Below are 15,609 nucleotides of genomic sequence, written 5' to 3'. Positions count from 1 at the left end.
TTCCCCATTAAAAAACAAACACACACACACTTGGCTGGGTGTGGTCACACCTGTAATCCCAGCACTTTGGGAGGCCGAGGCGGGCGGATCACTTGAGATCAGGAGTTCGAGACCAGCCTTGTCAACATGGCAAAACCCCATCTCTACAAAAAATACAAAAATTAGCCGGGTATGGTACACGTGCCTGTGGTCTCAACTACACAGAATGCTGAGGTGGGAGGACTGCTTGAGTCTGGCGGAGGTTCCAGTGAGCTGAGATTGCGCCAGTGCTCTCTAGCCTGAACAACAGAGTGAGACCCTGCCTCAAAAAAATTCACACACACAAAAAATCAATCTGTGGGAACAGAGCTGAAAAAACAACATGCTATATAATGAGGCTGTGTCTGCTGCTATACAAATGTTCACAAGGCTGTAACAATACTTACGAAGATTTAAAAGACAGCTTAAAACTCTTAATTCAAAGCTTTTTTAGAATCAGTCCCTTACCCCAAGATTTCCATTATAATGGAAAAGCAGGAGTGGTGCGATCTGCTTAGGGCCTACACCAGTGAAGTGAATGCTTAGATGTTATTTGACAAAAATAACCAAGTTTGAGCAAAAAGTAAGCTGCTATAACAAGAAACCAAACAAAAACGTGGCTTAAAGAATAAAGACATTTATTCTGCTCTCACATAACAGTGCACTATTCCATGTGGTTATGCAGGTTCCTTCCATCTTGTGGCTCTGCAAAAAAAAAAATCAAGGCTGCATTGCTATTGCTACTTTTGGGAGGGGATAAAAGAGCACAGAGGAGGTACAGTCACTGTCATCAGGTTCCTAACCTGGAATTAGCAGCATTTCCACTCAAATTCCATAAAACTTAGTTGCTTCATCACACCTAAAACTACAAGGAAAACAGCAAATATAGTCCCAGTTAGGCAGACATGTTATTCAATGTCAACCCCTATTACCATGGAAAAAAATGGGAGAACAGATTGTGGTAACTACCTCAGTTACTGGTCCGCCTCTACCTTTTTTTTTTTTTTTTTTTTTTTTTTCACTGAATTGGGTAACAGTTCTCTCAAAGAGAACTGGCAGGAAGGAAGTGACAAATACACCACGCACAACCCACAAGGTTTGACCTGGCAAGCAGAGAGTCATTCTCAGGAACTCCACGAGCCAGCCTGAGCAGTGTTACAGCTATAAAGCAACCTGGGTGGCTGGCTGCTGGCAGCACTGAATGTTGTCTAGAATGAATACTTCAGAGATGATCAGATCACCATCTCCAAAACTGTTGCCAAAGAACTGTCAGAGACTTCCCTGGAGCTCAGGATCCATTACAGGAAACTCTGAAGTGAAACTGAAACCAAAATATATTTTGGCAGTATAGCAGAGTCTTTCCTTAAGGAGATCTGGCCTCGTCTTCCTTCGAGAGGTTCTAGATCTGTGAAGTTGCTGAGGGCTATGAGAAATCCACGTCTCTTGTAAGAACACCACATAGGTATGTTTCCAAATTTCATTCTTAAGTAGGACAGAAAGGTTAAATAAGCTATAAACATTTAACATCCTTCGCATTCTGCTCTCAACTTACCTTTTCCCACCTTCATCCCCTGTCATCTTCAGCACACAGCTTTAGGACACAGGACCCCTTTCCCTCCTCCTGGATTTCTAACAAATAGAAATCTCTGCCTTATAAACTTATTCTCTGCCTGAGTAAGCCATATTCCTCCAAGACCTAGGGGTCAAATATAATTTCCTTTGTGAAGCCACCTTTAAGTTAACAAATATGAGTGTCTCCTACGTTCCAAACTATGCTAAGAACTGGAGTCCCAAAGACAAGTTTCCTGCCCTCCAGGAGTTACTACAAAGATAGAGGATCTTAATCCTACAATTCTTTGAAATTCAGATTCATAATTACACAACTAGTAAGTACTACTGTATCATGTGCTACCTTTCTTAACTGCTTCTCAGAAGTCAAGACTCCCTAAGTCACCAAAGTGAATACAGCAGTGCCCCCTATGTGTGGAGAATATGCTCGAAGGCCCCCAGTGGATGCCTTAAACCATGGATAATACCAAACCCTATATATACCAGGTTTTTCCTATGCATATACACCTAGGGTAAAGGTTAATTTATAAATTAGGCACAATAAGAGATTAACAACAATAAAATAGGACAATTTTAACAATATACTGTAATCAACTCTTCCTCTGATGATGGGATGTGAGATGGTAAAATGCCTGCATGGTGAGATGAAGTGAGGTGGGTGACGCAGGCAGCGTGAGGCTACTATTGACTTTCATTTTTTAAGACAGGGTCTGGCTCTGTTACCCAGGCTGGAGTGATCTTGGCTTACTGCAGCCTCAGCCTCCCAGGTTGAAGCGATTCTTATGGCTCAGCCTCCCAAGTAGCTGGGATTACAGGCGCCCACCACCATGCCCGGCTAATTTTTGTATGTTTAGTAGAGATGGGGCTTTCACTATGTTGGCCAAGCTGGGCTTGAACTCCTGACCTCAAGTGATTCACCCGCCTTGGCCTCCCAAAGTGCTGGGATTACAGGCATGAGCACTACTATGACCTTCTGACAATACATCAGAAGGAGGATCATCTGCTTTGGGTGATCCTGGATCATGGAACCATGACATAGTCAATGGCTGGATGTCAGGAGTAAATGGCACAGATGACTAACAAGTGGGTAGTGTGTACAGTGTGGATACACTAGAGAAAGGGATGATTCACGTGCCAGGTGGGACAAAGCATGGTGCTGCAAGATTTCATTCAGAACGGCACACAGTTGAAAACTTACAAGTTGTTCTGAAATTTTCCATCTAATATTTTTGGCCAATAGTAGCCATGGTTTACTTATACCATGGAAAGCAAAGTCAGATGAGGGGGGCACTGCTGTAGTTTCTCAGTTCTTACACTTCCTCTATCCTCCTGCTAAGTAAACTGAAGACTAAGAAGTAATCTTGCAGTAGAGAGTAATAAAGCCCACATTTTAGCAAAATGCGTTAAGCCTGTTAAGAAAAAAGACAATCTACTTAAACGTGGTTGCTTTATTTTGCACTTTTAAAATTCACAAAAAGCTTTACAATATCTACATTCTGCCTGTTGGTAACCAAGGCTTTATGGTAAGACAATGAAAATTTTATCACACCAACTGGGCATATGCAAAAAAAATGAATAATTTACAAACAAGTCTTTTTAATCAAGAACATTATGTAAAATATACACTCTGGTAAACATCTGAATTCATCCATCCTAAAATTAGACTTTAAGAGGCAAAAAAAAAAAAAAAAACCCCAAACAGATTTTAGCACTAACAAGCCTACCAGAATAATGCTGATGGCAAGCCATAAACAGCTTTAAATGCTGACTGTAATTTGGGGAAAGGGGAGAAAAAGAAATTATCTGTTGTATCTATATTTAAATATATCTGTTAGTGAGGCTTCTCTAATTTAATGAATTTCAACAAAGTGAACAACTCCTGCGCCTTTGGTAGTTTCTCAAGTTTTGTTTTTAAACTCGTAAGGAAAAACCCCAGGGAAGCGGGGAGAAGGAAAAACAAGACTAGAACTTTCTTAGTCTTGAACACTAGAACACTGCCGCCCTCCTTGGCGGGGAGCAGTCTTGCACTGGATGATCAAAGGTTGGGTTCCTGAGGACATCCGTAAACAAACTTATCCAGATACATTTCTAAGGTGGGTAACAAATAAAATCACTGCTCATATAAGGGAAGAATACCAGAGTTGTCATGTGGGATTTAGCTTGGCTTATGTTTTATTAAAGTTAAATAAGTATAAACATCTAAATGGCAAAAATAAAAATCCAAGGTGGTCTCATTTAGAAAATTTAAAAAAATAATTAGTGTCCTCAATTAGTTTTTAAATTTGCGGAATGGCACAATACATATTTTGAGGCACCCGTTATAGAATCTGTTAAAATTATGCATACTACTACTTCCTCTTTTAATATAATTTTTATGTATTCTAGGGTAGGTATTATCAGTAGAGGCCACTAAAAATAATGCCAGAATTCAAGTGAGAGAGAATAGAAATGGAAAGAGGAAGGGAGGATAATGAAATTGGGTAGTAAGTAATAACAAACATGAGTTTTAAAGTTTCCTCACTAATAACACAGAATAGTATATTTTGGCTCAATGCCACTAGGCTGCTGAAGTGACCAGGAAATGAGTGGAATATCGTAATTGTCCCAGTTAGATTCTTAACTAACCCGTGATTTGGATGAGGGGTCATTTCCACAGACTGCTCGGTAAGGGGTAGCTGTGCTGTGCTAACTGCCTATTCGCTTTGTTTCTTTCAAGAACACTTTTGAAAGGACAAGAACCTGTAAAAGGCAGCAGAACAGAACAAAGAACTCATTAGACTACAGAGATTAACACAGCAATAATCTGCCAATAGTTTAATCATGGACATGTTACAATCATCTTGTTTCTTGAGATGGAGAGTATGGGCCTACAAAAAATAGAATAAATAAAATTCCACTATTCTTGGCATATTCCAAAATTTTCCTCTTTTGATCAGAATTTTTTTGGACAAGTCCCATGCCAAGTCTGTCCTGAAGATACTGGCTGAGCGATGGATGAAAGGAGTATTCTGACACACGTATTTTGTGTGAGAATGGCTAGGCGACTGCCGACTTTAGCGCAGCCGAAAACGGGGTGCAGTCCTGATAAGCTGGAGCCGTTTGTATTTATTCAGTACAGACACAATACCAAAGGCCTGAAGCCAACACAATTTGTGAGTAATGAACACTGTCGCCTCCCCTTTGCAGGGAGCAGTCTTGCACGGTTTCTGGAGGACATAAGTAAACAAACTTATCTAGATAAATCCCTTTACACACCCTTGTTACCTACTGTTCGCCCTCAGCCTCAGGGTACGAGAATTAGCTGCCTTCAGCTTTATTCTCTCCCGAAGTTTTGGAAAACCTCCCTGCCTTCCAATTGCATCTTTCTTTATAGCGTCTCCTACCACCCTGACCGATCTCCTACATCACCCCTTTTCTGTTTTTTGCATCAGGTTTTGTTGATTGACGACTACAGATGTGTGCAGCAACAGTTTTGTCAGGCATAGCAGTTACTGCTTGTTTTCCGGCTTTAGATCCTAGAATTAGTAAACAACAAGAGACAAACATGAGTATAATTAGTAATATTCTTTTCTAATTGAGAAGTGACCCCCAGGAGTGGGGGTCTATCTAGGAGAGATGTTTTTGCATATCCTTCTATATGGCTGTTACTGAGGAACCCCACTGGGGGTATGTTAATCCCTTCTAGCTAAAAACTCACAGTTAGAAGCTGGGAAGGGGATGTCTGCCCAAGTAATAGGGCTGAAAAAAAGGCAGATTTAGAAAATGGGCTTAATAGGGTATAGCAGGTACAGGTAACAGGCAAAGTGAGAGAATAAAAAGGATTAATACCTTACGCGAGTTGCAATGTACAACAGAGAGCATAGCAAGGAACAAATTTTCCTGAGTGAATGGTGTCTGTGTTCGGAGCAGGATTCGCTCAGCCTCCTGAGTTGTCTTCTTCAGCATCCCCCAGGTAATGTCCGGGGCTCCTGTCGTCCGACGAAACTGTGTCATCCGACGAACCCGTTTCTTCCGGGCCTGTGGGGGCTGCGGGGGCTGCAGGGGCTGTGGGGCCTGCGGGGTTGTTTCCTTCATTTCTGGTACCAGGTTGGGTCCTAGCCCCACTATGGTATGGTTTGATGCATCCTGCTGGAATCCAAAGAGGGCCTGAGGGGGTGTGAACACAAGCATATCCTCTTCCCCACGTTAGCAAAACATTTGGACCATGCCATATATTGCTATTTACATCTTTCCATAAAACTGTGGTTTTGTGTCTTGAGAAGTTTTAGCAAAGTGCTTTTTTATAACTGATTGAAATTTATCATCTAAATTTCAGAAATTAAGGGTAAATAAGGCTTGTGCTAGTAGTGTTTCAGTGTCTTTACTCATAGTCTCCCTTTTTTGTTTTCTGAGCATATTTTTAAGGGTGAAGTGGGCACGTTCTACTATGGCCTGTCCTTGGGGGTTATATGGGATGCCTGTGGAGTGTTGGACACTCCAAGTGTGACAAAATTGTTGAAACTGTGAGCTGGCATAAGCCGGACCCTTATTAGTTTTAATTTTTGTGGGCCGCCCCATAAACATAAAAGTTAAAAGAAGATGTTTAATGACAGATCGGTGGACTTTCCAGGAAGAGCATGTGTGCTAATTAGGTGAGAACAGGTATCAACGGATACATGTACATATCTTTGTTTTCCAAATTCAGGGACATGTATAACATCTCTTTGTTATAACTGATTAGGTTCTAGTCCTCTAGGGTTAACACCTGTTGAAGGAGGGGACATGCCTGTGAGGCAGCAATCTGGGCATTTACAGGATAATTTGTTTAGCTAGTCTTTGCGTAAGTTGAAATTGTGTAGTTAAGTTTCTCTAATTTTGGTGGAAAAACTGATGTGATTGGATGGCTTGGTTAAGCAGTGACATCATAACTTGCAGGTCTGCTTGATCACTGTCATAATCCAGTGGGCCAAGTGAGCTGTGGGCTCAAATATGTGTGATAAAAATAGAATGTGTACATTGATCTAACAATTGCTGAAGTCAAAGAAAAAAGGCACACAGGGTGGGCTCGAGAATAGACTTAATGAGGGCTGTTTCAAGGTTCTGCAATAAATAAGCAGAGTAAGCAGAGTAACTAACAATACTGATGGGCTGAACGGAAAAAGGTTCTAGGGCCAATATTAGGGCTCCAATCTCAGCTCTCTGAGTACTAGTAAACCTAGATGGAGTGAGGGAGTTATGTGGTTTCCACCAGATAGCCACTTTTCCATTTTTATGAGTGTCATCAGTAAAAAGCATTACAAAGTTAGGTATGGGGGAGGGAACTACTTTTGTAGGCATAACTACAGGAGTACTAGATAAGAACTGAAATAGTTTGTCAGCAGGAAGGGCATGTTTTACATGGCCTGCATAATCAGAGAGTGCTTTCTGAAGGTCTAGAGATAGGGGCAAGACTGCTTCAAATTGTTTTTTACTCAAGGGAATTCTTATGACATCAGGGTCATGACCTAGCAACTGACTGCATCATCTGCTGACTGTATAGATGACTTTACTAACTAGCTGGAAATAGAGAGATAGTGTTTTAGTCCCAGTATGTGAGCAAAAAACCTATTCTAGGAAGTGCAGCCCCAGGGCCATTTGTCTATTAATCCCGTAGGGGAAATATTTAATAGGAAAAATAAACAATTGGACTGAGTATTGTGGGTCTATGCAATCTAGTTGCCTCTGAGAAATAGCTTGATTTCCTCAATTTCTCTTTTTGCTGTGGGGATTAAATACCTGGGAGAGTCTAGGGCTATATTGCCTTTTAGGATAGAAAACAGGTTTTGTAATTTATCAGTAGTTATGCCCAAGGTGGTGTGAAGACAGTTAATATTGCCTAGCAATTTTTGATAATGATTTAAGGTATGTTAGTTGCTAGTATTTAATTTAACCTTTTGAGGTCTTATTGACCAGGAAGTTAGTATGTATCCAAGATACTTCTAAGGTGAGGACATCTGTACTTTTTACTTTTTCAGGTGCTATGATTGAATCTCTTAACTGTGTATTCCTTACAAGAAAGACATATAAACTCAAATGTACTGGCTCCATTGGGGTTGCTAGTAAAATATCATCCATAAAAATGAATAATCTTGCAGCTAGGAAATTTTTTTCTACTAGGGAGCAAAGCCTGATTTACATAATATTGACACACGGTAGGACTGTTCAGCATTCCTTGAGAAAGTACTTTCTAATGAAATAGGTCAGCTGGCCTTTCATTATTGATAGCTGGTATTGTAAACACAAATTTTTCTCTGTCCTGTTCTGCAAGGGGAATAGTATAAAAGCAGTTTTTTAAGTCAGTAACAACTATAGGCCAATCTTGAGGAATTGCTGCAGAGGAATGGAGCCCATTGAAGGGGCCCCATAGATTGCCAATTAGCATTGAAAGCTTGTAAGTCATGCAAAAGTCTCCATTTGCCAGACCTTTTGGGAATGATGAAAATGGGCAAATTCCAAAGGCTGTTTGCTGGTTCTGTATGGCCGGCTTTTAATTGCTCCTCAACTAATTCATTGGCTCGTTGTAATTTCTCTCCCTTTAAAGGCCACTGTTCTACCCAAATAGGATTTTAAGACAGCCACGTCAGAGATAGGGGAGGAATTGTAACAGTAGCTATTACTAAAAAGAGGTTTGCTGTTTATAAAATTCATCAAATTCTGTCCTCCAGGGGAGGTACTGACTGGTCTCTAAAATTGTTTTTAGCTAGCACTGACCAGTCATATAGGGTTATATGGAAGTTGTCTGCTATGGCCTCAATTAATCCTTTCATAAATGGGCTAGCAGCTCTGTTTTCTCTAATGCTTTTTCTTCTCTCTTTATAAGCATAAAAAGTAATGGTTCATATACTTGATTGCCTTGTCAATTTTGTATCACTGGGCAGGCCAAGAGGTCCCCTTCTAATGCCACTTGCCTAAGACAGGGTCCCATAGCTGTAGCGTACCCCTTGTCTTTTTTCCAATTTATTGGGGGAGGGAGCTTAGGGAAAACCTCCAATTCCTCTTTGGTATCTTTATCCAGTAAAGGGGGTAAAAGGGGACTGAAGGAGGAAGAGGAGGCGATAAGGTGATGGTTCCTCCTCCCTTCCCTTCTTAGGCTCTTCTGTGTACAGCTGGACCAAAGCAGCCTTAACTAAGGCCCATAACGTTAAAGATGTTACCAGGACCCATTGCCCTTGTGCACGATATCGTGTAAGATTTCTCCCCACTTGTTCCCAAAGCTCTAGGTCCAGCGTGCCTTCTTCTGGGAACCATGGGTTTTGGGAAACAACAGTTTGCATTAGGTCCCTTAACTGAGCCTGCGAAACTGAGCCATTAGCTTTAGGCAGTTGTTTCAATACTTTTATATACTGTTTCTGTCGTGCAGATAGCTGTTGTACCATGATGAAACCCTAGCTTGAGTACTCCCCTGAACTTGGAAATCCCGAGCGAGCACCAATGACTTACTGACTGCGCAGTCTCTTCACCTTCGTTTTCGGGGGTTCCGTCGTGATCCATTGCGGCGTTCCTCACAGGGGGCACCTGCTGCCAAGTCTGTCCCGCAGACTCTGGCCGAGTGACGGATGAAAGGAGTATTCAGACGCAGGTATTTTGCGTGAGAATGGCTAGGGGACTGCTGGCTTTAGCGCAGCCGAAAAGAGAGTGCAGTCCTGATAAACTGGAGCCGCTGCTTGTATTTATTCTGTATTTATTCGGTACAGATAGAATGCCAAAGGCCTGAAGCCAACACGATTTGTGGGTCATTAACACTGCCGCCCTCCTTGGCGGGGAGCAGTCTTGCGCTGGATGATCAAAGGTTGGGTTCCGGAGGACATCCGTAAACAAACTTATCCAGATACATTTCTTTACACTACCTTGTTACCTACTCTTTGCCCTCAGCCTCAGGGGAAGAGAATTAGCTGCCTTCAGCTTTATTCTCTGAAGCTTTGCAAAACCTCCCAGTCTTCCAAGAAGGTTTGCGTCTTTCCTTAAAGCTTCTCCTACCACCCTGATCGATCTCCTACCGTCCCAAACTTAAAATATCCCTCATCTTCCACCTCAAATTGCCTCTTCTATTTGTTAGTCTTGTATATGATATTATTTAAGTCTCATACATCAGTGAGAGAGTCAGGAGTTTCAGGATTATTGTAATAGAAGACATTGAGTTCATTACTTGGAAAAATGGATTTTTTTCTGAGGTATCTCCCAGAGATTCAAGTGCTCTATTTTATCATTGAATGATAATTATTCTCAAAGCAAATATTCTCTAAGATACCAAAGTATTCAGTTTATTAGGATAGTACACTTTAACATATTACAAGTTACAAAGCCTAAGAAAAAGCAAGCAACAAGTCAATAAAATCACAACTTAGAATTCTAACATTTTCAGATGGTATCATGTGTCGGCTGGGAGCGGTGGCTCACGCCTGTAATCTCAACACTTTGGGAGGCTGAGGCAGGCAGATCACTTGAGGCCAGGAGTTAGAGACTAGCCTGGCCAACATGGTGAAACCCCATTTCTACAAACAAAAAAATACAAAAATTCTAATTAAACATTTTTAACAGACTATTTTAGATGTTTATTTAATATTGAAATGTGGTCAATTATCATAAAGTATTTCACTGCATCACAAAAATTCCATATATTAAGGATTTACACAATCCAGGAAAAAAATTTTTTAGAAACTGTTTTTTTTTTTTCTGGTCTGAGCAAAAAAATCTAAAAAGGCTCTCCAAAATCTTGAGTGGAAGTATCATACTCTGCAATGAAATGCTTGAGTTCTTCAACACACCGCTCACCTATTTCATGTAAATTTTGCCTCAATGCAAACTGTATAGACTTTTCTAATGAAGGATCTTTTTCAATCAGCATTTTCACCACCATCCCGAAAGTTTCACAGTCTTGTCGGTAAACCTAAAAGGTAAAACACATTCTGGTTAGCTGAGAATGAAAATAACTAGCCAAATACTTAGCTGACTGAGTTGGCAGAATTATGACACTAACATCTAAAAGAGAGACACAATATTACAGCAGAACCTTTCTTGGCCTTGCATTGTCACTATTACCAGAGGCCACTTAAACTTCTATCCTTGAGATCTGCTGACAACTTGAATGAGAAGGAAAACATTAACATACCACATTACTGAATGCAGAAGTGTAAGGCAGTCTATTCAAAGGACATCAGACTAGAGATGAGAATAAGAACAAAGGCTAGGGAAGACATATCAATGACTTTGTTCATTTATTTGTTTGGAATAAAAAAGTTTCTGAGCTCCTAACTTTAGATTCTTTGTTTGAATCATGATCAGATAACAAATTCTGTTTAGTGGCCAGGTGTGGTGTCTCACACCTGTTATCTTAGCAATTTGGGAGGTGGAAGCGGGTGGATCACTTGAGGTCAGGAGTTCCAGATTAGCCTGGCCAACATGGCAAAACCCCGTGTCTACTAAAAATACAAAAAATTGGCTGGGCGTGGTGGCGCGCATCTGTAATCCCAGCTACTTGGGAAGGTGGCGGCCTCTATAAACTGGGAAACGCAAGGGAATATATTTTCCCTAGAGCCTCCAGAGGAAATGCAGTCCTGCACTGGACATTCTGATTCGGGTCCAGTGAAACCTGTTTTGAACTTTATATATTATTCTCAGGTTCTCATGGACTATTAACCAAGTTAGATAACACTCTGGGCCATAAAATAAACCTTAAATTTGAAATAATAGGTATCATATAAAGTATGCTTTCAGATCACAATGGAATTAAATTAGAACTCAACAACAGAAAGCTAGCTGAAAAATCTCAGAATATGTGGAGATTAAACAACACACTTCTAAATAACACACAAAATCCACTGGAACTAATAAGTGATTATAGCATGGTTGCAGGACACAGGATATTTTAATATACAAAAGTCAATTAATTGCTTTCCTACATACCAGTAATGAGCAAATGGAATTTGAAATTAAAACACAACACCATTTATATTAGCACTGACAAAACCCCTTAAGTTTGAGTCTAACAAAATACATACAAGATTTATATGAGGAAAACTATAAAATGCTCATGAAAGAAGATACAAATAAATAGAACATAAGTAAAAGATAAACTATATATATTAATATAAACATACGTAACATATAAATAAGATATAGAGAGATAGTCCAAGAATTGACAGGAAGAGTCAATACTGTTAAAATACAAGTGCTTCCCAACTTGACCTACATAAATTTCAGTCTCAGTGAAAATCCCAGTAATTAATTTTGTGAATATTGACAAACTGATTTTAAAGTTCATACACAAAGGCAGAAAACCCATAATACTGAATATAATATTGAAGAAAAAAAGGAAAAAAGTCAAAAGACTGACACTATCCAATTTCAAAACTTACTGTAAAGGTGGCTCACACCTGTAATCCCAGCACTTTGGGAGACTGAGGCAGGCAGATGACCTAAAATCAGGAGTTTGAGACCAGCCTGGCCAACATGGTAAAACCCTATCACTACTGAAAATAAAAAATTAGCTGGGCATGGTGGCGTTGTCTGTAGTCCCAGCTACTCAGGAGGTGGAGGCAGAAGAATTGCTTGACCCTGGGAGGCAGAGGTCGCAGTGAGCCGAGATCGTGCAACTGTACTCCAGTCTGGGTGACAGAGTGAGATCTTGTCTCAAAACAAAAAACAAAACACCTTACTGTAAAGTTACAGTAATCAAGACTGTATGCCACTGGCAGAAGAACAGACAGATCAAGGACAGGACAGTCCAGATACCGACCGATACAAATACGGTGAACTGAACTTTAAAAACAGAGCACAGAAGTAATTCAATGGAGAAAAGACAGTCTTCAACTTGACAGTTAAGTTCAAGACTTCATTGAACTTCAATGAGTTGAGCGGTGCTTGAACCACTGGATATCTATCTACATGCAAAATAATACCTTTTAAAAATATGTTAACTCAAAATGGATCATAGACCTAAATATAAATGCAAAACTATAGTATTTATAGAAGGTAACAGAGGAAAAAATCTAGGTGATCTTGAGTTTGGTGATGACTTTTAAATATAACATCAAAGACAATCCAAGAAAAAACCCAATATATTGGATTTCATTAAAATTTAAAAACCTGTGCTTTGTGAAAGACATTGTTAAGGGCATGAACAAACAAGCTACAGACTGGGAAAAAATCTTTGCAAAACATGTATGTGATAAACTGGTATCCAAAATATACAAAGAACTGATAACTCAACAATAAGAAGGCCGGGTGAGGTGGCTCATGCCTGTAATCCCAGCACTTCGGGAGGCTGAGGCAGGCAGATCACGAGGTCAGGAGTTCGAGACCAGCCTGACCAATATGGTGAAACCCCATCTCTACTAAAAATACAAAAAAATTAGCCAGGCACGGTGATGCATGCCTGTAATCCCAGCTACTCGGGAGGTTGAGGCAGGAGAATTGCTTGAACCTGGGAGGCAGGGGTTGCAGTGAGCCAAGATCGTGCCACTCCACTCCAGCCTGGGCTACAGAGTGAGACTCTGTCTCAAAAAAACCAAAACAAAACAAAAAAATAAAAAACAAACAAAAAAAATAAGAAACCCAAATTATTTGCCCAATTATATAACGGGCAAAAAACTGAATGAACACCTCACCAAAGCAGACATTCAGATGGCAAATGAACATACGAGAAAATGCTCAACGTCGTTTGTTATTAGGAAATTGACAATTAAAACGATAAGTAGTGAGATACCACTACGCATCTATTAGAATGCTTAAAATCCATAACTTAAATTTAAATTTAATTTAAATTTAAATCCACAAAAAAATTTGACACCACCAATTTCTGTCAAAAATGTAGAGTCACAGAACTCTCCTTCATTGTTGGTGGGAATGCAAAATGGTACAACTACTTTGGTAGACAGTCCAGCAGTTTCTTACAAAGCAAAACATTGTCTTACCATACAATCCAACAATCCCACTGCTAGGTATTTATCCAAATAAGGTGAAAACTTATGTCCATACAAAAACCTGCATACAAATCTTTATATCAACTTTATTTATAACTGCCAAAAATTGGAAGCATCCAAGATGTTCTTTAATGGATAAATGGACAAACTGCAGTACACTGATACAATGGAATGTTTTTCATAAAAAAAAAATTAGCTATCAAGCCACAAAATGACACAAAAGAATCTTAAGTGAAGGAAGCCAGTCTGAAAAGGTTATATACTATGATACCAACTATATGACATTCTGATTATTAAAAAAACAAAAACCCATAGACACTAAAGAGATCATTAGTTGCCAGGGGGAAGGGGAAAGGACAAACAGGTGGAACATAGGACATTTCTTAGGGAGATGAAATTATGCTGTATGGGACTGTATAGTATGATACTGAATGATACATTATGCATTGGCCAAAATTCACAGAACTGTAGGAGACAAAGAGTGAATCCTAATGTAAACTATGGACTTTATTTAATATTAATATATCAATATTAGTTCATCAATCATAACAAGTGTATCACAGTAATGCAAAATGTTAATAATAGGGGAAACTGTGTAAGGAGAAGGGGCATATAAGAACTCTCTGTGCTCTTGCAGGTTTTCTATAAATTTAAAACAGCTCCAAAAAATAAAATCTATTAAAAATTTTTTTTCAAAAATAATCACACAAAAGTGAAAGAAGAAAAAAAGTTTTCTTAACTTTTGTGCCTGAGTTTCAGTACCTATACCAGACTGTGCTGTTTAACAATTAAATAAGATAATACAGAACACTCAGAATAGTGCCTGCTACATAGGAAGTATTTAATCTAAGGCAGCTATAGTGATGATGATGGAAAGAGGAGAAACAACTATTCTGACTGTCTATAGAAGGGAGTACTAGAAAATGGTGTTAGAGCTGATAAGTTCTCTCTAGGAAAACAAAGAAAAGGAAAAGGAAATGGTGTTGGGGGGAAATGCTAGTGGCTTAGTATAGCAGATAAATTAATAAAGAGGGAAAGAGCTACAAGTAGAAATTGGAACCTTTGGATGTATCAGGAAGAGAAAAATGAGAAAGAATCTATGCTTTGGGTTCCTGCTACTGAGAGCCAGGACAATAAATATGACAAGATGTGTGAAAGAAAGATGAGATTAGAGGCTTTACAAGTACAGTAGTCCCCACTTTATCTGAGATTTCAGTTACCTGCTATAAACTGCAGTCCAAAAATATTAAATGGAAAACTCCAGAAACAAACAATTCTTAAGTTTTAAATTGCATGCTATTCTGAGTAGTGTGATAAGATCTTGCGCCATCCTGCTTCATCCTGCCCCAGACATAAATCCTCCCTTTGTCCCATATTCAATTTTTATCTACTACCCACCTGTTAGTCACTTAGTAGCCCTCTCAGTTGTTGGATTGGTAAAACATAGTATAAACAGGGTTCAGTACTATCTGAGTTTCAGGGATCCACTGAGGATCTTGGAACGTATCCCCTAAGGATAAGGGGGGATACTGTAATGAAGAAGCAGTAGATATATGATAATGTGAAGAGTGATAAGTGGAAGGTTTTTTACTTTTATATATTTCAATGGGGAAGGTACTAGGAGGAGATAAGTTCAGTACTAAGTAGTCACTTGAGTCACTCATGAGACAGCCAGAACCAACTACCAACAGGAAGTTAAGTACATGAGTCTGGACTTCTGAAGAAATAAACAGAAGTGAGGAAGGGATCGATTTTATAATCTTTAGCAGTAATGTCAGCTGAGGCCAGGGGAATTTCTTGAAGGAGGGAGAGTTCTTCCTAGCACCACAAAACTGATACTCAGTAAATGTTCAATGAATAGCTAACATGTGCTTTAAGAGAATGTAAGAGCCAAAGAGAGCCAAGTGCAGACATCTAAAACCATCAATGTCATCCACAGAAAAGACCACAGAAAAGAATCAGGAGACAGTGAAGGCACAGATGCCAAAGAAAGAGTTTATAAAATAAGGACATAGGCAATCAAATGCCAGAGAAAGATCAAAGAAACATACTGACTAGATTTGGCAGTTAGGAGGTAAACCAC

General features: G+C 39.5%; 1 protein-coding gene across 22 annotated transcripts in view; it reads right to left on the bottom strand.

Moving 5' to 3' along the window:
* Nucleotides 1-4,961: 4,961 nt before the first annotated feature.
* Nucleotides 4,962-15,609, bottom strand: part of PPHLN1 (periphilin 1) — a 120,869-nt gene continuing 110,221 nt past the window's right edge. For 8 of the 22 annotated variants that reach the window (XM_073020630.1, XM_037997263.2, XM_073020634.1 and 5 more), the window contains one exon: nucleotides 9,846-10,492. In XM_073020630.1, the coding sequence (XP_072876731.1) occupies nucleotides 10,298-10,492 (195 nt within the window). In that variant the 3' untranslated portion in view covers nucleotides 9,846-10,297. Of the gene's footprint in view, nucleotides 5,103-5,243; nucleotides 5,734-9,045; nucleotides 9,147-9,845; nucleotides 10,493-15,609 lie in introns of those variants that run through there. The other 14 variants (XM_037997249.2, XM_037997256.2, XM_037997255.2 and 11 more) reach the window with 6 other exon arrangements.

The sequence above is a fragment of the Chlorocebus sabaeus genome, chromosome 11 (genome assembly GCF_047675955.1).
Source record: "Chlorocebus sabaeus isolate Y175 chromosome 11, mChlSab1.0.hap1, whole genome shotgun sequence".
Taxonomy (NCBI): domain Eukaryota; kingdom Metazoa; phylum Chordata; class Mammalia; order Primates; family Cercopithecidae; genus Chlorocebus; species Chlorocebus sabaeus.
Note: the sequence above shows the minus strand (reverse complement) of the source record. Positions and strands in the feature narration are given on the sequence as shown.